The sequence below is a fragment of the Schistocerca piceifrons genome, chromosome 4, assembly GCF_021461385.2.
Source record: "Schistocerca piceifrons isolate TAMUIC-IGC-003096 chromosome 4, iqSchPice1.1, whole genome shotgun sequence".
Lineage (NCBI taxonomy): Eukaryota > Metazoa > Arthropoda > Insecta > Orthoptera > Acrididae > Schistocerca > Schistocerca piceifrons.
In genome coordinates, this window is record NC_060141.1 from 440,927,925 (window position 1) to 440,950,114 (window position 22,190).

Genomic DNA, 22,190 nt, shown 5'->3' on the forward strand with positions numbered 1-22,190 from the left:
TACTGTGGATGATCATCAGCTACAAGTGGACAGGACGCCACAGTGAGTGTGCCATAGGGAAAGGGAAACAAATTCTCAAATCATATAAACTTACGTTTCCTGTTATGTGTCGTTAATGTTCGTGTTGGATGCGCCGTCTTCCACTACAACGTCTATTCGACAGAAGCAGTGTTAGATGAGGACAGATCCGTAATGGAACTATTAGACTGACAGAGGATTTTCTTCTGCCTTACAGGTATCATGCAAATTACACATTGTTGCTGAATAACTGCATCCTTTCACGCCTCATACTTTTCTCATTGGACATGGGTATTATAGTGCCACAAAACGTAGTGGGCATTGATGATTTAATTCCAGATGGAGTCCCTGTTTTGATATTTGTTGCATTTCGAAGCAACAGATCATATTCAAATGATAGCTTACAGCCCACAAACCACTTACTAGCATACATGAAACGTAATCGCATTTGCAAATACAAACAACCATTAACTTTGTAATGGAATTACGATAATGAAAATTTTTGTCGGGCCGGTACTCAAATCGGGATTTCTCGCTTTAAGCGAGCGATCGCCTAAGCCACCTTGGCTGTCACGTGCGACAACTCACGGCCACACCCAGACTTTATTATGTCATTGTTCCTGCGTAACAACATGAACTCGTACACGTTATATAAATATTCCTGTACATGAAAGGGAAGTCGGTGCCTGATATCGGTGGATATATATGATATTGTAGTGCCTGTGTTGTTAAAGGCAACGATACAAAGTTCCTCTGAACGTGTAAACATGTCCCTAGGAACAGGTACTGCAGCGATTACTACCGTTATGATTTACATGAAATGTAGTCACAGCTGCGAATACGGACAACTATGAGTTGTATAAGGAAATAAAGGCAAAGAAAATTTGTGCCATACCGGGATCGAACACGAATTTTCCGCTTTACATAAGCAATCGCCTTAACCGGGTTCATTATCCACGCAGGACAAACGGCATGTCGTCGTTCCCACATTACAGAGAGCGTGTACAAGTACAGGTCGTATTTCACAATGGTTGTAGTCGCCGCAATGCATGCATGTACTAACGGACATTGAATCGTCCTTCTTAACATCACAGGCAGAAAGATAGCTCATTTAATAACAATCTTTTGGTGTTTTGGGAACTGTACAGGGACTCGTGGTGTCATCTGCTTCAGGAAATACACAAGCAATTCAGAATATATGCTAAGACGAAGTGTCGTAGATCTTCCAGCAGAGGGTGTAATAATACACTAAATATATCTAAGTCTGTACGTATCTGGAGATCACCACATTCATTCATGTGGAAGTCATCTGCTGGATTTTTACGATTAATTTGTCCACGGATACGTTAACTCTATTCACCTTTGTCCTGTTTCTGCGTACTCGTCATAACGTTACTGAACTTGAACTGGGACGAAAAGAAGTCTTTTTGTTAGGATGGATAAATTTACTACGTTAGATGAGTTTTCACCAAACACCTAGGAAAAGGTGTTAAAAAAAGGGTTCAAATGGCTCTGAGCACTATGGGACTTAACTTCTAAGGTCATCAGTCCCCTAGAACTTAGATCCACTTAAACCTGCCCGAGGCAGGATTCGAACCTGCGACCGTAGCGGTCGCGCGGTTCCAGACTGTAGCGCCTAGAACCGCTCGGCCACCCCGGCCGGCGAAAAGGTGTTCTAAAACTGTTCACAAGGCGTTCGATAGTAACACAGTAGCTAATTCTACCATAATCCAGTAAACTGTTGATATTTACAGAACTTCATGGACATTAACGTAGTGCTGAAAAATAGCTAATGGAGTTTTCTCCTTTTATAATTAAATTTACATGTAAGAATATTTTTTGTAGATATCCAGCCTCTAAATATTGAAACCGCATTATTTTTTGCCAAATAACTTAAAGTACCTAAATAGATTCTAACTAACTTTTAGTAACTACAAATATAGCTCCGTATTCTGGGGATGAAATGAAGAAAACGTGACATCTACCAGCTACTCTGAAGAGCATAATTATCTAAGAATTACTGGATTGTCATTTACTTGCACACGAAGTTTCGATGTAAATAACGTTGTCCTTTCAGTATTTTACAAGCTGCTTTCCTCCTCTGTCTTCCACATTACCTGAGACAAAAGCAACACCACGAAAAGACTATCGCTTGTTTATACCTGATCGTCAGTAATAATACAGAAAACCTCCAGTTTCTATCATACAACGTAAAGGAGAAAGAAACCTAATATTTTTAAAAATTGATATTAACGTTCATTAAACCGTATGGACCATTAATTTTGTGTTCGTTATTTTGCGAGTTCATATGAATGCATCCTATTCCTTTGTTTAAAAAATTATGTGACAGAAGAGATTAATGTAACAGAGGGCAACAGCACATAGGTAAAAGAACTGTTTGTACGAGAGAGAATCTGTTGGGTGAAGACAGATAATGCATTTGGCGAAAGGCTGTTGTACTTCGTTTATTAGTGTTATCTGTACCCATATCATTTACGGTGCGAGTCGTAAGTGAATGTAAAACACATGGGGAGATCTGATTTGTCGGTATAGGATCAGAGATACGGGAGTTTCAATGTTCTGGCGAAGGTACTAGTACAAATAAAATTAGTGCCAGTTTAAGGTATGTGCCGCACTTACGGCAGTTGACAGGCATATTTGACATTGTTCGGAGATGTAAATGTTGTATTTGTTATCAACTGCTCCTCCGCTGAACCGCAGATGTTATTCGTACGTTAATTTTGGTTTATAAAATTATTTATACGTGCCTAACAGTGTCAGCAACGATATGAGGTCGAGAATATCTTGCTGTATGTGGATACTTGGCTAATACGAGAAACGATGTTCGTCTCTCATCTTCTGTATATGAAAAGAAAATTTAACTGATGAACAAATAAAATTCCAGACCGTAACAGATCAAGCTACGATTTTTAACATACTACAAAAACAGACCACGTAAAATACTGAAAAAGTACAGATCAATACTTGGAGCATACGTTATTATACATCTTTGGTGACCCACAGCGTCGTTCTGCCTTCACACCTCTGGCACGCCATATTCCTCGCCATCGATGCTGCCCATTGATAAGTTCCAAGTTACCGCCCCCACAGCAACGATTGGCGTCACCACGCCTATCTTCCCTTCCATATTTGAATTTGAACTGCTTGGCAACGCCCGCAGACAGCTATTTTGTGTTCTTACTTCCATTTCTCTTAGTTGTTTACATATGTTCGTAATTACTTTTGCCAAATGTGAAGTAATTACTACTGCGTCCTACTTACTTTATATAACCATTAATACTGTGTTTTATTTATATCTAGATAGACGTTTCATGTTTTATATTTGTTACCATCGAATGTTAAGCCGTATTGGCTTTCAATGGTGTCATGCAGCAGGCAAGGGGGTGGAGCTTCCTCATTATAGCGCGTAGCTTTTTGATGCTATTTAGCAGTAACCAGTGAAGTCCTGCGACACTAACCAATGCTATAGCAGCCGCCTCTGTTCGCCATCTCATGGTACAAAATCTTTTTATTTTATTAAGCTTGTCTATCCATATTTGTCATGTAGACGAAGTGCGTGATTTTGACCCCTGTTGTCCTCTAAAGAATAGTAGTTTTTAACGTTTCACAGATATGGCGTTAAGGTGATTTTTGATGAAATCAAAACCGGTTACCGTTTTGATGTATAATTATTACTTTCTAATAAATCCTTGGGACCAAGATTGATATATACAAATGTTGCAACAAGCGTAAGCCTTGTAGTCATCATACCTGCTGGCACAATATGGAAGACACAAGGGGCGGCCTGGATGCCGACAGCGTTCGAGGCCCAGCAGAGCAGGGTGCCGTAGTCGCTCTGCGACAGGGGGATGAGTTGCAGCGACTGTCCGGCGCCGGAGTCGGGTGGCGGCGGCGCTGCGATCGCGGGGTCGAGCCCGGGCAGGTACGAGCTGTTGCCTAGCGACCAGCGGAACGAGTCGGCCGCCGGCAGCGCGTCCACGCTGCAATTGACGGTGGCGCGCTCGCCCAGACCCACCGCTATCGTCACCGGCCGCTGCTCGCCCTCGTGACACACCGGCTTATCTGCGAACATAGGAGAACGTGCTGACCTGTTGCTGTTAGCAAATTCTTTCATCCCGCAGCTAGCAAATAACCCTCGAGTGCCAGGTCGCAGAAGGCCAATGATGTTTATGGCATTCGGTGCCCAACATGTTGTCTACCATGCTACCACAATACTGGCTGCGAATGGCAACAGGAGGACGCGAGTTATCCAATGAGGAGCTCAGCGCAAGGCTACAGAACGTAGTTGAATTGCTTAGTCGACCAGTAACTCACAACAGTGGTACAGTGCTAGTGGTGTTGAAACAAAGCAGAGCAATTACAACGATAAACAAAGCGAGCATTGCAATGTATCTGAAACAACAGTTGCCGCAGTCGACATTTCGTCAGAAAGAAATTCAAGGAATTTCGCAGAGTGAGAAACAAGCGGCAGATGAAATATTAGGGACTTTCTACTGTGAGGGAAGTGAACATGAGGAGCGCAATGTTGACGATACGTGCTTAACAAGTGAAAGTAACACAGAAACAGATGTCCAGCCATGTGGTCCTTCATCCTTGTACGACAGAGAGTCATAAATTCCGTCTCCAGTGAAATGGAAATGAGCGTTTGGCGTCATTGGCCGGAAGGCCCCTTACGGGGCAGGTCCGGTCGCCTTGGTGCAGGTCTTATTACATTCGACGCCACATTGGGCGACCTGCTCGTCGGATGGGGATGAAATGATGATGAAGACAATACCAGGTCCCTGAGCGGAGAAAATCCCCAACCTAGCCGGGAATCGAACCCGTGACCCTTAGGACGGGAGTCCGTAACGCTGACCATTTAGCTATCGGTGCGGACCCGTCTACACTGAAACGTAGTAAGTGAGAACGGTGGTCCAAGAAGCGGGCAAGCATAACTACGTGCGTGGAAGAACATCCGCAGCATACGGAAAATGCTGTTATGAACATATTTCGAATACGACCGCAGCAATATGATCGTGTAGTGTATACGTGAAACTACGGATATACGAGGTAGGTCAAAGCGCACATGCAAAAGGATTGGTGTTTGAGCGTTTCAAGGATACTCGGTACAGTTTACAGCATGTTCATAATAGTGACCTGCTACGTTTTACACATCAAATTTCGTGGAACGTGGATTACAATGATTTCGAGGGAACAGTGGACGCTCGCGTAATTTCAAGTAGTCTACAGAGCTGATAGATCTAAGATAACGAAATACCAAACAAAGCGTCAACTTGACGATGCACAGCAAACTGCGGAATCGGCCCAAAAATTTGTATATGAGGTAAACAAACATCCCGTCGTTCGGTAGGGAACTTTTTTTCAGTCCGACCATTCGGGATGTGATGAGTGAAAGGAAACCTGCAAATTAGAGATACCAAGAGAGTTTTATCAAGATCAACTAACATCGATGTCTTAAAGCATTTGGATACAATAATGGGACTGTTAATCTGTATGGTAAATTGAGCGGGAAAGTTATTTATTGTGCTGTGAGATTTTTAGGTGCTCCGCCCCTTGCGAATTTTCCTCGTGAGCAAGAGTGTGAAATTCAGCGTAAGGAAACTACAGCTATGCTATGAGCCTTGCTTTTGGCCAATAGGTTGTCAAAAAAACTAGTTTAAGTTTCATCCCTTTTCTTCGCATAAAATTCATACTGTTTCAGAGCAAACTAACTCTCGTGAATAGAGTGTGACATTGCATTCATAATGCTTGGAACCACTGGACAAATTCAGCCTCTGGGAGTTGGTTCTTCGCCGGCCGCTGTGGCCGAGCAGTTCTAGGCGCCTCATTCCGGACCCGCGCTGCTGTTACGGTCGCAGGTTCGAATCCTGCCTCGGGCACGGATGTGTGTGATGTCCATAGGTTATTTAAAATCAAGTAGTTCTGAGTCTGGGGGATTGATGACCTCAGATGTTAAGTCCCATAGTGCTTAGAGCCATTTGAACCATTTTTTGTTTGTTTTCCGCTGCTTATGAAACATATAATCTCACTATCTGGAGGTCTCGCATTTGGTTGCATGCCCTCACATTCCGTCACTTCCCATCAGCGCGTTATGCCAGTATGATTCTGTATGCATTCTTTAAGAGTCGATAAGCAGTTCAACGTCTAGCGCGGTTTGTAACTCCCAAGGAGTGCGCCTTTGGTCTTGATGGTGCGAACCTTTACGATCACTGTGGCGTGCCATTTTTCATTCGATGTGCATGGCGCACTTTCGTTACATGTTTTAAACAATTCTTAAATAACGTTGATGTCCAATTTTTTGAAGTGTAGTACATGTCATGGAAGGTTGATCTCTGCACTTTCTGGACACACCTTTTCCTCGCTCTCCTGATGCACATGGTGTGTCATTAGTAGCTAACACTTTTCCTGTCATAATTGTTAACACAATACTTTCAAATGAGCCTTACTGAAGACTGAACTTGCGACCTCATGCTCAAGGTTTTTTATGTAGGTACTCGTATTATTAATCTTTTCGTTTTGCAATATAAGGGGTGATTAAAAAGTTTCCTTCCGAAGGCCGTACAGTCCAGTATCGTTATGCCAACCAGGCAAAATCATCGTGAGCACTGAGGCAATTATCCCACCGATGCACTAGTTTGAAGATACCTGTTTGGTAAAATACCAAATCTTGCTGCGTGGAGAAATTCGTAACTGCCTCCTGTACATCTTCGTCCATTAGGAATCATCGACTCCTCAAGGTAGTTTTTAAGAGACCGAAGCGTGATAATCTCATTGGGAGAGACAGAGACTATGGCGCGTGTGCTTGAGTGACTCCCAATTGAGTTGGTGCAATTTCTCCGTTATCGTATTTGCGATATGGAGACGTGCAGTATCATGAAGGAGCAGCACCCCTTGTTGCAGTTTTCCCGAACATTTCGTCTTAATTGCATGCCGTAATTTCTTCAGCGTTGCGGAGTACTGTTTTATAGTGACTGAGAGACCAGGGAGCATGATATTAATAACTAGTGGGCCTCGGTAATCAAAGAAGAGTTCGTGCATTAGGTTTCCAGCAGATGGTTGGCTCTTGACCTTCTTGGGATAAGTGAACGATGGATGAAGCATGGAGTCAGGGCATTCCACATCCTCGTCACTAACGGCCTTGCTGGGACGACCAGAGCGTTGCTGATCTGTGACTGACGTACAGTCATGCTCAAAAGTATCCGAACGACCTGATTTGCATTTCGCCTGATTCGCATGCAACCCACATAAAGCATCTGCGTAGCAGGTCCTCTAATCGCTCCTCGGTACAGTCGTTTGACTATTTAAAATGGTTCCAACAAGTCACTACCAGAAAACACTGCTCTGTATCGCAATAACTCAAGATCTAAAGTTATACCACGATACTACAAATATCAGGGAACACCTTATCACAGATCAGGTGTTCCCTGATATTACCTGAAATGTTACCACCCTCATTATTACGTCAGGTATTGTAATGCACGTAGTAAGTTCGTCGTATTCATGGTTTCCTCTTCAAAGTAACATACCGTACTTGATTTTAGACAGTAACAGTTGGCAATTATCAACTTTAAATTACATAACGTAACATTTTTAACGGACAGGAATTCCTACCCAGCATCTATTGTCCCTGGTAACGAACTAGGAGAGATGTTGAATATTGCTTCTTCACAAGTAACTTACTTGAAATGCCTTGAGGTAAAGCTTTAGGTTGGACAGGGATTCGAACCCAGAACCTAATCAGATTGTTATTGAAGCACAATCAACTGAGCATATTGGATTTTCTCGGCAGTAGCTAGATGTTTTAACTGAAATGACGAGACGAAACATTAATTTTTTCCTTCCCAGGACTCCAACCCGACACCTTTGCTGTTATATTCTAGAAAAAACGAACGTTAAATATGGGTTTATAACACCAGCAGCGACATGTGAGCATGTTTGAACTAGAAATAATACGACGAAGAGTTCAGTGCTGACTGGGAATCGAACCCCACACATATTGTTGTTGACTACACACAAAGAGACGTCAGCTACCGAATTTTTCTCCACCTGCATCCTTGAACTTACAGTGATCTAGCAAATAGTTCTGTGTCACACTGGGAGTCAAAAACGTCAGATATCGTTAGGGTTGACAATGAATGAAAATACATTAAAATTCAAAATTATTCTTCACCAGCAGATAGGTTTTCTCATGCTAGAGCTTGATAATTAGTGCTGGGCCATGATTCGAACCCATTCACGCGCAATATGTGGAGATGTTGAAGAATCTGCAGTTTTGAACAAACAACAAATGGTAGTCGAGCTGTATTGCCTCGAAGGGATCAAATTGAGCATTAAGGGAGGTCTGAGTTGCATTCCCAGTTCAGAACCAATTTTATCGACATACAGAAGCTCAAATAAAATATAGAATAAGGGTCCTGTGACGCTACATAGAGTTTGTTTCGTCACTAGAAATAAATAACTAGAATAATAAAGGTTACTGGTGATAGAGTGTCTACATGTCGCCACACCTGACGTTATTGTGGTTCATCCTAATGTCTGCTTGGTAGAGAAGGAATATCTTGATTAATGTGAATTACATACCAAAATGTCATTATACATTCTTCACTTCTCGTAGCCAGAAGAGTATAGAATCTGTCTCTCCCTATCAAAAACCATTAGCAGAAGCTGGAATCGAACCCAGACCTTAAGCATACGAACCTATTATCAATCCAACAGTTCACCGAATCCTTTGCTCTGAACACCGTTGCACCGCACTGGATCAGAATTCTGACACACAGGCTCCCTGTAGTGGTTTGCAGCAGGTTCAGTACATTCATTTACTTGGTTGACCGAACCGCCATGAACTAGCTGCCTCAGTTACCCAGTGCAAACATTCGACTCTATTCTGTAATCACTGAAATTAAATTACGTAACTGCCACCAACACAGAACTGCCATCAGTGTAGGATGCAGAAATTTAAATAGGAAATGTTCCTTCCCACTTGGGCTACTCTACTGCGCTACCTGTTTGTTGAAAACGTCATGCAGTGCAAAAGGAAAGCTGTAACTGTCTGTCTCTCAGAAGTCTAGATCCGGTCATATGCATTATCTTTCAGCACTTTGGAATGCGGAAGTTGTGGAGAAATTGTTATTGACTTCTGTAGGTGCCATAAGTGTTTGCCAGCTTGTAGCGTAATGGTAAGTGTTGCACACCATAGGTAAAGTGGGGCGAGCTCGAGTACGTTCATTGCTACATTTTTTTAAAACGCAGTTTTGCTTTCTGCTGAAGTTATCAACCTAATGGAACTTTGAACATAATTCCCTTCACTTCTCAATCTAAAATAGTCGCATGTGGAAGAAGGGCTAACTTCTGCGACATTTTGTTCTTTTCAGGTTTAATAGACGGCCAGGCAGCAGATGCATCTTGAAACTTTTGTATCATGTATGGGGAGAGCGCATCGTGCCAAATTACGTCAGAAAAGTATTTTCTACATTAGCTGTCGTGTGGAAGGTGCATTTTATTCTTCTTCAAACAGTGTTTTACAGCTTTAACGCAGAACAATTTTCTACATGCATAAACTGCATGTGCATTGTCAGACTTTTCTAGATAATATCAGAGAATTCGCATATAATGTTGATGATCAATTTCTCTCTGATGTTTACTATTGTTTTAACAACACTAAAAGAAACCTTACCAAATTGTGCACTGTACTATAAAAAATGAAATAAAACTACCCATGATTACCTTACAACGAACGTCTGTTTTAATAATTATAGTAAAAGTGGCTATCTGTACACAAGCATGTCTCTATTGTCACGAATTAGTAAAACACTACTCACTTAGATTTCTATTGTGTCTGTGTGTTATTTGGTATGCTGTATCATACCCAAGAGATATGTAAATGTGGCATTTCATAAATAAAGTTTTTTATTCCTAGTAACCAAAATTGTTTGTCAGCAGCGGAAAGAGGCGTTACCTGTAGTGCAGCATTGTAAGTTTTTCAACATAGCACTCTGAGCCGCAAGTATTTTCTTGCGATTTCCTTATCGATGTTTGATCTGACTGCTTGTAGCTCTTTCACAGAAGGGATAAAAATGTTACTTCCAGCGAGACTGGAACCGCGAACTATAACAGACGCATAGTACGTAATCACAGAGCTAGGAAATACGTATTTTGTCTTCATCTTACGAGGCCAATAGAGGCTACAACCCGTAAACAGAAATTTAAAGGACAAGATTAGTTGCGATTTCCACGTGCAACGACTTTCCTGTGCTGTAAACCGTTACTTTACAATAATTTGTTAGACTTCAAGCGATAATAACTCAAATAATTCAATGGAAATGACAGGGAAAATCAAGTGAACTTTGAGGCTTAATTCCTTGCACACCAGGAAGTAACTCATCGATCATAGAGTTGCCTTGGTAAGTCTTCCCTAGGTAGTGACAACGATATTAATATGCTACTTTGGCGTTTCAGGAACATGATCGTACTCGTCAGTTCGCGATATCTGCGTGATACATTGGCATCGCTTGGCTTCAGTCAGGCATTCGACCATGTCCATCACACTTTTTTGAAGACGGTCCTCCAATACATGATTTTTCCGTCTCATAAAGTAACTGTGGTAACTCGCCTCTTGAGCGGCGCGACTCAAAGAATAGTCTTCAACGGACGCCTCGCCGCGCCTCTAAAGCTCGATCGCTCTGTCGGACAGGAGCGCCCACTTTCCACAATACTCTCAGGGGTTTTTAGTCACACTGACGTATGTCTTAAATGCTTGAGTTGGGATGAAGGCACCAGAAATTTTGCAACAGAAGAAACACTACCACTACAACCACCAAATTCACATTGTTAATAGTTGTGAGGCGGCCGGAGTGGCCAAGCGGTTCTGGGCGCTTGAGGCTGGAATCGAGCGACCGCTATGGTCGCGGGTTCGAATCCTGCCTCGGGCATGGATGTGTGTGATGTCCTTAGGTTGGTTAGATCTAAGTAGTTCTAAGTTCTAGAGTATTCAATCTGTATTCAGAACATGTTATGAGGAATGCGAGGCTAGATGAAGGAGAAACAGGAATTAAAATAGCTGGAATAAATGTAAACAACCTGAGGTACGCGGATGATACGATCCTGTTGGCAGAAAGTGAAGAAGAATTGAGAACACTCTTACTGAGCCGGCCAGAGTGGCCGTGCGGTTCTAGGCGCTACAGTCTGGAGCCGCGTGACCGCTACGGTCGAAGGTTCGAATCCTGCCTCGGGCATGGATGTGTGTGATGTCCTTAGGTTAGTTAGGTTTAGGTAGTTCTAAGTTCTAGGGGACTGATGACCACAGCAGCTAAGTCCCATAGTGCTCAGAGCCATTTGAACTCTTACTGAAGGTGAAAGACGAAACTGAAAAGGCCGGTCTTATGCTGAATGTGAAGAAAACGAAAATTATGGCAACTACACGTACCAATTCGTGGGATATAGCAGGAGAAACCATGGGGATAGTGACCACATTCAGTTATCTCGGTTCCCAGATCTCTGCTGATGGCGACTGCTTCCATGAAATCCGGAGAGTCCTGTTGCTCGGTAGACAGGCGATGTCAAACCTTAACAAGGTTATAAGGTCCAGAGATATAACACTAGCAAAAAAGATCCGTATTGTGAGGGCTATGGATGTGAGACCTGGACCATTAGAAAGGCTGAACGGCGAAGAATTGGCTCCTTCGAATTGTGGTGTTGGAGGAAACTTCTTAGAGTTCCATGGACTGCAAAGAGAACCAACAGATCAATATTGGAGCAAATAAAACCAGATATCTCCCTGGAAGATCTAACATTAAAACAAAAGCTGACCTACTTTGGACACACGATGCGAAGTCATACCTCGCTGGAAAAAAACATTAATGCTGGGGAAGATTGAACTAGAAGAAGAGGACGTCAGAGGATGAGATGGATCGATGGCATCAAAGAAGCAATGTGTTCCAACCTGGAACGTCTATGGGAGAAAGTTCAAGACAGGAAAAAGTGGCATGATTTGGTTCATGGGGTCACGAAGAGTCGGAACCGACTAAACGAATAAACAGAGAGAGAGAAGTTCTAGGGGACTGATGACCTCAGATGTTAAGTCCCATAGTGCTCAGAGCCATTTTTTGAACATTAACAGTTACATTTACGAGAAGTAAGATGCACTTAAAATTATTTACATCTAAGGAAATAGAATTACCTGCTTACAACGACAACAAGATAACTGAACCCGCCTAAAGTCCTGGTACTTGATAGGAAAGTAAATTATTTCAACAATAAGTATATATATATATATATATATATATATATATATATATGAAAACGCATAAAAATATAAGAAGTATAGGATAAAAAAACAAAGTATCTAAAATGACAGTCAAAATTAACATGGAAAATATAGGGACCATATGATGGATTTTCCTGAAAGCAGACCAGAGCTGACAAAGCCAAATCAATGGACAAAAACCGTTCTAAAACTAATCTCTCTAAATCGACCGAAAGAACCCGCCCACGGGTCGTTTGAGAGATTAGTTTTAGAAGGGTTTTCGTCCATGAATTCGTCTCTGTCGGCTCTGGTTTCATACTCTAATATGTGAATTGTCAGTGGTGTCTGGTCTTATCTTTTGGAGGTGTAATCCTGACGATGCATTGTTCGGATCTGCCGTTTCATTCACGGTTTTATCGAGGGTGATCAGTTTTTATGCACACTTGAACCTGAGAAGTTGTGGCAGATGAATTATTAGTGTCATATGATCTGAAGATACACCTCAAGGTAGGAAAACGATCATCATACAGTGAAAAATGCAAAAACCAGTACTGTGGATTTCGACATTCACTCAGTTTAATATAGATTATTTTACCATCTCTGCTTTAAATTGTTTGATTGCCCTGCACATTAAGTACAAGTTTCTTAGCTTTGGTTGCTCGACCTATAAGGTTATTTGTATTGTATACGCAGATCATCCGCAACATGATGGATGAAAATGTAACTAACAACTGGTAAAAGTTGCTTTTTATTGATCACACTACCGGGTTTACGGCTCACGGCAACATGTTCAGGTGTAACCTGCTTATTTAAGGATTTTAATATAATTATAAACTGTACTGCAGTTTCTTATTATTTTTTATGCTTATCTGAAAACTTATGATTAGGGAAATTATTACATTAATTCATCGTAGATGAACCGAACGTTCTTAGTCAGAGTATTGCTACTCCAAGAATACTGTCTTTATTTGAAAAGCTATACGACGAAATGATGATTGGAAAGGTGGTCGATGTGATATTCTGTAATATGTTGTCGAGCGGAACGAACCGATATGGCGATTCAGTGGTTGTGCAAGTACTTATGAGAAAAGGAAACAGTACGGAGTTCAAATGGTTCTGAGCTCTATGGGACCTAACATCTATGGTCATCAGTCCCCTAGAACTTAGAAATACTTAAACCTAACTAACCTAAGGACATCAGACAACACCCAGTCATCACGAGGCAGAGAAAATCCCTGACCCCGCCGGGAATCGAACCCGGGAACCCGGGCGTGGGAAGCGAGAACGCTACCGCACGACCACGAGCTGCGGACTGTACGGAGTTCTAAAACCGGTTTCGAAGACACACCTCACAACGTAGTTAACGGTGGAAATAGTGCAAGGCAGTGGGTACAAAGCAGAATAGACTAGGCACACCGCTTTCTTGTCTATCTTAAGCAAGGCATGGAGTCTGCACCCTGCAGAAGTAGGCCTTGCTGGAACCGGACACCAGGAAACACTGACTGCCCAGGTACGTAACACAGATCACTTGGACGCTGCGCAGCAATATACACGTAACTAACAGCGCTGGATCGATCGGTTAAGTTAAACAGGTAATTCTGAATATTCTTCCTAGTTGATAGTTAACGGTAGAAGCAATCAAATTTTGTAAAAACGTTGTGATGCTTTAAGGCCAATTGACTGTTCAACGTGTTCTGTATACTACCTTTCTTGTATCGAAAAATGTCCACTTCCTCTAATGCATCGTAACCATCAACTTTTTCATTTGGGTTCAGGATTACTAATTTTCATAACAAATATTGAGGCTATGACCCTCCTATCGTATGTGCAAATTTTAAGTTTTTTAAATGATGACTTTCCTGGTACGTTTTTTGATGGACCGATTCGTTGGCCGTATGTAGTTTTTGGGGGAATCGTTACTTTTGATAGAATGAGGATTTAACGAACGTATGATACTGCTGCTGGTAAACCGTTTTAGGTACATGACCGTGGTCCTTGAAACTCTTCTGTTCCTAACACTACGCCAGGAACTACGCTGGACATCTTCAGAAGCATTTCCGACTGCATGTCGGCAAGACTCAAAGGAGAAGCAACGCCGGTGGTTCAAATGGTTCAAATGGCTCTGAGCACTATGGGACTTAACTTCTAAGGTCATCAGTCCCCTAGAACTTAGAACTACTTAAACCTAACTAACCTAAAGACATCACACACGTCCATGCCCGAGGCAGGATTCGAACGTGCGACCGTAGCGGTCACGCGGTTCCAGGCTGTAGCGCCTTTAACCGCTTGGCCACCCCGGCCGGCGCCTGTGGTGATATCCTGCGAACTTGTAGACGAAACGTTAGGAACAGAATAGTTTCGCTGACCACTGTGTTGTACATCGAAAGCGATCGTTACATTTGATACAATAAACACCCTCTGTATTATATTTGTTCAAAAAATGGTTCAAAAGGCTCTGAGTACTATGGGTCTTAACGTCTGATGTCATCAGTCGGCTAGAACTTAGAACTACTTAAACCTAACTAAGCTAAGGACCCCACACACATCCATGCCCGAAGCAGGATTCGAGCCTGTGACCGTAACAGTCGCGCGGTTCCTGATTGAAGCGCCTAGAACCGCTCGGCTACCGCAGCCGGCATTTATTTGTAACAGGAAGCACTTTATTTATATTTAAGTTCGCCACTGACGTTAGAAGAAATGAAATATGCGAGAACGATGTTTTTGGGTCTTATACAAAAGCCACGAGTATAATAAAGTTAAAGCTTAGAACTAATGAATGAACGTAAACACATTCTGAGAACCATAGCACAACTATTCAGATGGTTCAAATGGCTCTGAGCACAATGGGATTTAACATCTGAGGTCATCAGTCCCATAGAACTTAGAACTTCTTAAACCTAACAACCTAAGGACATCACACGCACCCATGCCTGAGGCAGGATTGGAACCTGCTACCGTAGCGGTCGCACGGTTCCGGACTGAAGTGCCTAGAATTGATCGGCCACTCCGGCCGGCTCACAAATATGAACAATGTGAATTTGGTTGTTGTATGGTAGTATTTCTTCTGTTGCAAAATTTCTTGTGCCTTCTCAACCACTTAGGACATACGTCAGTGCGACTATATACCCCTGAGAGTATCGTGGAAAGTGGCGACCCTGTTCGACAGAGCGATCGAGCTTTAGAGGCGCGGCGAGGCGTCCGTTCAATATGCACATTACGGCTGTTACTATAAGAGACGGAAAAATCATGTATTGGAGGACCGTCTTCAGAAAAGTGTGATGGACATGGTCGAATGCCTGACTGAAGCCAAGCGATGCCAATGCATCAAGCAGGCATCGCGAACTGACGAGTACGATCATGTTCCTGAAACGCCAAAGTGGCGTATGAATATCGTTGTCACTACCCAGGGATGTCTGACCAAGGGACGTGATGTGTCGTACTCCATTCTTCAGTCGTGATGGGTGAAAACTTCGATGTCGCCGTTAAGTAGAGTGATGGACCGATAAACACATATCCGCGATCGTCCATGCCTTTTACGGACCGGTATAATGGTCCCATCATGGAAGGTCGCTGGGATCGTCGTCGTTTGGGACGTCAGCTCGACAGCTGGACGTCAAAGTAGTTACCAACCGATAAGCAAAACACTTGTAAAATTCTAAGTGAATGGTGCCAGGTCCAGGAGACTAATTGGTGGCTCCGGCCTTGGTACTGTCTTGGATTTTATTAGTGGTCACGTCTTCCTGAAGTTCTTGAGCGACGTCCTCTTGTGTGGTGTTTACGGTGAGTGCTGCTACTTCCTTCATTGAGGTCGGGTGATGCGGGATGAAAACGTGTCACCAGGTGAAATTGTAATGCAAACAGTGATCAGTGGTGCATTGCGTAACATATAGTTGTCCTTCCGCATCGGTAAGGTTGTATATGAGAGCCTGACGACGACGCCGGAGTACTGTGAGGAGGTGGTTCATCGACGGCATTTCGTGAGGCATACGGCCATGGATGCACGACCTGACAAGGGTCCGTTCGAAGCGTCGACATATGAGTGAAATGACCCGCGCAATGTGCATTAAGTACGTTGCCCACGGAGCGGTATTGTCAGCGGTGTTTTGATTTATCAAGAACTTCAATTGAGCCATGTAGCTGAAATTTCTAGAGCGATACCCAAAAACGAATCCCTAATGGAATAGAACTACACGCCTAATGGAAATCCACGAAAAATAAAAGAAAAGGTTGAATCGACTACTTGAATTGCTCTGCTTCGTTCTAGTAGATAGAGCGATTCCGAAAAAATCAATCCTAAAAGATATTGTCCAATGCTCAGAAGAAAACAAGCAATTATTTCTAAGCATCAAGATTACAAATGAGATTGCTACACGTTCCACACGTAGCAATGCAAGTTACACCCTTACTTTCCTGCCTAACCACACCATCGGAAACCGGACATATTCGTAAGAAACAAGTCACTAAGGCAACTGCAGGTAATATTAGCATCCTTTGCATCGTAAGCTCGTGATACCACAATGGTATATTGACTTAAGGCCGAAAATTATAATCGCGCACTACAGTTGACTCCATTATCTACGAATTTTCTCTCTATGTTCACGTGACGTGTACTGAGCGACGAACTATGATATCAAGTAGCTACATCTGGATTTCGTAACAGAGCAACGCAACTTTGCCTGTGGTAGGTCAGGCAATGGCAGGGTACGCTATGGGCCATACAGTGGTCGTGCTCTTTCTGTCACGCCTACACCATGGTCTGAGAACTTCATTTTGTGTTTACCGCTAATAATTGTGCTCTGTAAATTTGTAAATTTTGTAACCACTAGTTCTGTCCCTTTGAATTAATGTGCACTGCTTTTGTTAATACTCAGTTAGACAAACATGGAACAAGTTACATTCACAAAAACTTGAACGAGTTTTGTCAGTGTGAGCTAGGGACTTGATGTTAAAGGAGTAATACCAGAAAGCCCGTAGGTCCTCGCAAAGTCGTAATAAACACAGCAACAGATATCTAGGTTCCAGTAGTGCGTTACGAGAAAGACGTGTGCGGTCTTCACCCGGAGAAAAGGGAATTCCCGCCGCTGCTTGTAAAGGCATCCTCACCTCTTGATAGCGGGATCAGGTGATTCTCCGGGAGGAGTGGACTACCCTGAGTTTCCGCACCCCGAAACCTCCTCCACTCGATAACATCGAAATCTTCTGTGGAGGAATCGATTTCATTATCCATGCGAGGTGCAACACCCAAGCTGTCGATAGTCCTTCTCTTCTTGCTACAACACACGTACTGTTCAATTTACCTTTTTTTAATGTCAGTTGAAATAATTATATTAGTGTTATTGCCACTAGAAACTGTGTGAATCTCAGCTCACTGGACTAAGTATTAAGCTCCTCCATAGCCGAGAACTCTGATGGCATTGGGGTGCTGCTCTTGGAACCAGTACCAGGCGGCTGTATGGTACCACATTCCTGTCGTAATCCGTTGCCGTCAGGTGGCGTGTATGTGTTATTGCGGTGTGAAGTGGATCGACCCAGATATGTCACAGAATAGAAGAAAGAAGAGTCATGTTGGGACGTGCCCGTCAGTGCACTGTGGATGAAGCTGTCCGACTTGTTCATTTACTAGCGCTGACTATCCAACGTGTCCAGACAGTGCACAAAATTCAGTGTCCAGTCACATTAATGTGACCATTCGTCAGAATCCTGCATAACAATATTTTGCAGCGCGGACTGTTGAGTGACTTGCAAGGACAGACTAAATGATGTCCTTGAAGGTACCAAGAGGGATGTGAAGCCATGGCGATTCCAGTGTCGTGGATAAATGTGCTAATTTTTTTCGGGTGAGGATCCAGGACGAGTTCGGCTGATCGATGTGGCTACATAGATACTCTACTGATTTTATATATCAGGAGTCCGATAGCCAGGGAGCTTGGTAAGCTCATCCCGGGGCTACTCGAACGATGGAAGTACACTGCGAGGCGTGTGATATGTTGCGTTGTCCTGTAGGTAGATGCCACTGTGCCGTGGAAAAAGGAACTACATGTAGTTGTGGACACGGTCTCAAGGATACATGCATCTTTGTTTGAAGTTTTGTGCGTTTCAGAATGACAAAGTAACCCAGGGAATGACACGAGAACATTCCCCAGAAAACAACATTCTATGGATCGTTCCGACTATTGTGTTTGCTTTCTGACGTTTCACGCTGTACACCGCAACAGCTGTCTGTCGACTGGAACATAAAACGTGATTCATTTGAAAAGGCCACCTGGCAGGCCACCTGTCGCCACTAAGTCACTCAGTGGACGTCCTGTTGTGTTACTGGCGTGAATATTCCAGCCATCGTTGCTGACGAATGGCAATCATCATGGATGCGTGAACCAGGCGCCTTCTGCGGAGGCACATACGCAGGAACGTTCGCTGGACGTCGCTGACGGGACATCTTTGGTAATCCCTTGGTTCATCGGGCGTTAGTTGCCCAACACTAGCACGTCTATCCGCCCGTACACATTACCGCAGCCGTCTATCACACATGCTATTTATGGCTCTTGCTACACCAACGTTACCTCGGCGCCAGTTTAGGACAGCGCCACTTTGCCATGGACAGTACACTTTATCTACGGCGGCACGCCGAGTGTTTACAAACTTCACCGTTTCGGAAATGCCGCGAGATTAGCGATCATCCCTTTTGGACTTCAGACTGCCGGCCGCTGTGGCCGAGGGGTTCTAGGCGCTTCAGTTGGGAACCGCACTGCTGCTACGGTCACATGTTCGAATCCAGCCTCGGCCATTGTGTGTGCGATGTCCTTCGCCCTTTCACGTACCTGGGACACATTTGTCCCACATATAAATCACCTTACTAATTGCACTGTAATCACAGTTGATGTGCTGCAGATGCTCTACTTGAAGCAGAGATATTTTTTTTTCTTTACTATCGTACACTTTTGGTGGCAACAATTACTGTAACTACCATTAGTCGTCGATTATTGTTGGTGATCCTCACTTCGAGCAGACACAAATTTATTCACTTATTGTGTGAGTATTGTGTTCTCTGCCTTACTGTCAAAGCTTGAAAGTATAATCAAGTAAGTTTCTCTTTTACTTTAGACCATTCATTTAGAAAATAACTGTATTTCATCAGTGGAAATCTTTATTTTCATTCTTTGGGACATAGTTGTCCCAATGTACCACAATAGTAATTTGTGTTCTTGTTTTTGAATGTCATGAAATCATTACTACTACGTAAAAAAAACGAGCAGAATGGTATGTAAAATTCGGTTGAAAATATATTATCTTTCATTTTATTAAATAAGTGGAAAAAATTTGTACTGGTATAATTTCAAATTTGCTTTAAGTCATGTGGTCCAGAAAAAGAGAATTTTTCATCACTGATGAAAATGTTATGCAGATTTGGGAGGCTTGCAGTAGTCATGACGAAGATAATCTGTTACTGGATGAAGAAGATAAAATTTTTCTTGAAAGAGAAATGGAAGATGAAAGAGAACATGCTGTTATAGAACATCCTGAAAAAGAAATACGTAGCCCACCTAGCAAAAGAAGGCATACAGACGAAATATCAGGACCAAATGATGAGGTACCTGATTCCCTTCCAGTATTACCAGAATTTATATGGTTCAGAACTTACCAACCAAGACAGTTCAGTGATAACATGGATCATGAATTTGGGAAGGTGCTTTTTTTTAGTATCAGTGAAAACCGTGAAATGCCACAGCCATTCCACTATTGGCTTAAAAGATTTGGTGCATGATATATTAATCCCTGAAAGTATTCGGTGTGCAGAACAAACAGGCAACGCATTCAGCACAAATGAGGATGAAATCAAGGGATTTCAAATGGTTCAAATGGCTCTGAGCACTATGGGACTTAACAGCTATGGTCATCAGTCCCCTAGAACTTAGAACTACTTAAACGTAACTAATCTAAGGACAGCACACAACACCCAGCCATCACGAGGCAGAGAAAATCCCTGACCCCGCCGGGAATCGAACCCGGGAACCCGGGCGTGGGAAGCGAGAACGCTACCGCACGACCACGAGATGCGGGCTCAAGGGATTTCTTGGTATGAATCTAGTAATGGGGTACCATATTTGGCCTACATTTAGAAGCTGCTGGGCAACTGAACCCGATTTAGGCGTTCCTTATATAGCTCAGATTATGCCACTACATCTGTGTGAAGAGACTCGAAAGTACAACAATGCAGATCAATCAATAAAGGAAGAGCGCACATACAAAGTGAGACCTGTAATTACCCATTTGAACAAAACATTCCAGGAATCTCTTAGTGCAAATAGGGCTCAATCTGTAGATCAGCATATGAGCAGATTCAAAGGACATAGTACTATGTGACAGTATGTCAAAAATAATCCACTCAAATGGGGTTTCAAAATGTGGTGCAGATGTCATTCGGAAACTGGCTACCTATTCGAATGTAATTTATACACTGGCAAAAAAAAAAAAAAAACTCAGGTCCTGGTTGGTTGGGGAAAGAGACCAGAAAGCGTGGTCATCGGTCTCATCGAATTAGGGGAGGATGGGGAAGGAAGTCGGCCGTGCCCTTTCAGAGGAACCATCCCGGCATTTGCCTGGAGCGATTTAGGGAAATCACGGAAAACCTAAATCAGGATGGTCGGACGCGGGATTGAACCGTCGTCCTCCCGAATGCGAGTCCAGTGTCTAACCACTGCGCCACCTCGCTCGGTACTCAGGTCCTGAAGTAGGGCTTCGTGAGTCAGCAGTTCTGCAACTGATAAAATCACTATCCGGACTGGGATGTGAAATTTACATAGGTAACTTTTTTAACTCTCCAGTTTTGCAGTATTACCTTGGTTTACAAAATATCAGATAATGTGGAACATCCTGCACCGCCGGCCGGAGTGGTCGAGCGGTTCTAGGCGCTGCAGTCTGGAGCCGAGCGACCGCTCCAGTCGCAGGTTCGAATCCTGCCTCGGGCATGGATGCGTGTGATGTCCTTAGGTTAGTTAGGTTTAATTAGTTCTAAGTTCTAGGCGACTGATGACCTCAGAAGTTAAGTCGCATAGTGCTCAGAGCCATTTGAACAGTGCGCACCAATCGTAAAAACATCCCAAAGACATTCCCTCCAACAAGGAAATGAAAAGAGGTGATTATACAGTCTTACTAGCAATGGTCTGACAATCCTCAAATGGATGGATAACAAGCCAGTTTCTCTACTGACTAATTTTATTTCCGCAATACCATGTACGACAGTGAAGAGGCGTCAGTCTGGTTCTTCTGAAAAGATCAGTGTTCAGTGTCCTCTTATGATAAGAAAGTACAACAAGTGTGGGAGGGGTGGACCTTATGGACCAGAACAAAGTGAATTATGAGATCGACAGGAAGGCAAATATTAAGTGATACCTGAGAATTTTCTTTGATCTTCTTGACATTGTTGTAAACAATGCCTATTTAATACTCGTATATTCAAAATTGGCAGAAGAATCAGGATTCAAATCAACACTATCATCCCTAGAGTTCAGACAATGCATTGCGAGAAATCTAACTGGAAATTATTCATATCGACAAAGGAATTTATCAACAGTAGTGGAAACATCAAGAAGGTTGCAGACTAGTTGCAATGCAAAGAGTCTAGAGCACTGAATGCTAAAATTAGACGTAAGGAAGAGATGTGTTCATTGTGCTTCAAAGTTTGTTGAAAATCGCACTTAGAATACCTGTGAACAGTGTGGTGCTAATTTATGCTTTACTTCAAGCAGAAACTGTTTTTCAGAATTTCACATCAAATAGACAACATATACACAGCCTCTGTAATTTTTCGATGCATTAAGTGTAATGTGTTCTGTTACTGTCCTTTAAGGACCACAGGGACATATACGTCCCAGCCTTTTTTTTAGCCGTGAAAATAAAAATGTTTGAAATA

General features: G+C 42.8%; 1 protein-coding gene across 1 annotated transcript in view; it reads right to left on the reverse strand.

Moving 5' to 3' along the window:
* The window catches only part of LOC124795903 (hemicentin-1-like), a 441,143-nt gene that overhangs the window by 160,529 nt on the left and 258,424 nt on the right, over positions 1 to 22,190 (reverse strand). The window contains exon 5 of the mRNA XM_047259982.1: positions 3,790 to 4,101. Coding sequence (XP_047115938.1) covers positions 3,790 to 4,101 — 312 coding nt within the window. The remainder of the gene's footprint in view (positions 1 to 3,789; positions 4,102 to 22,190) is intronic.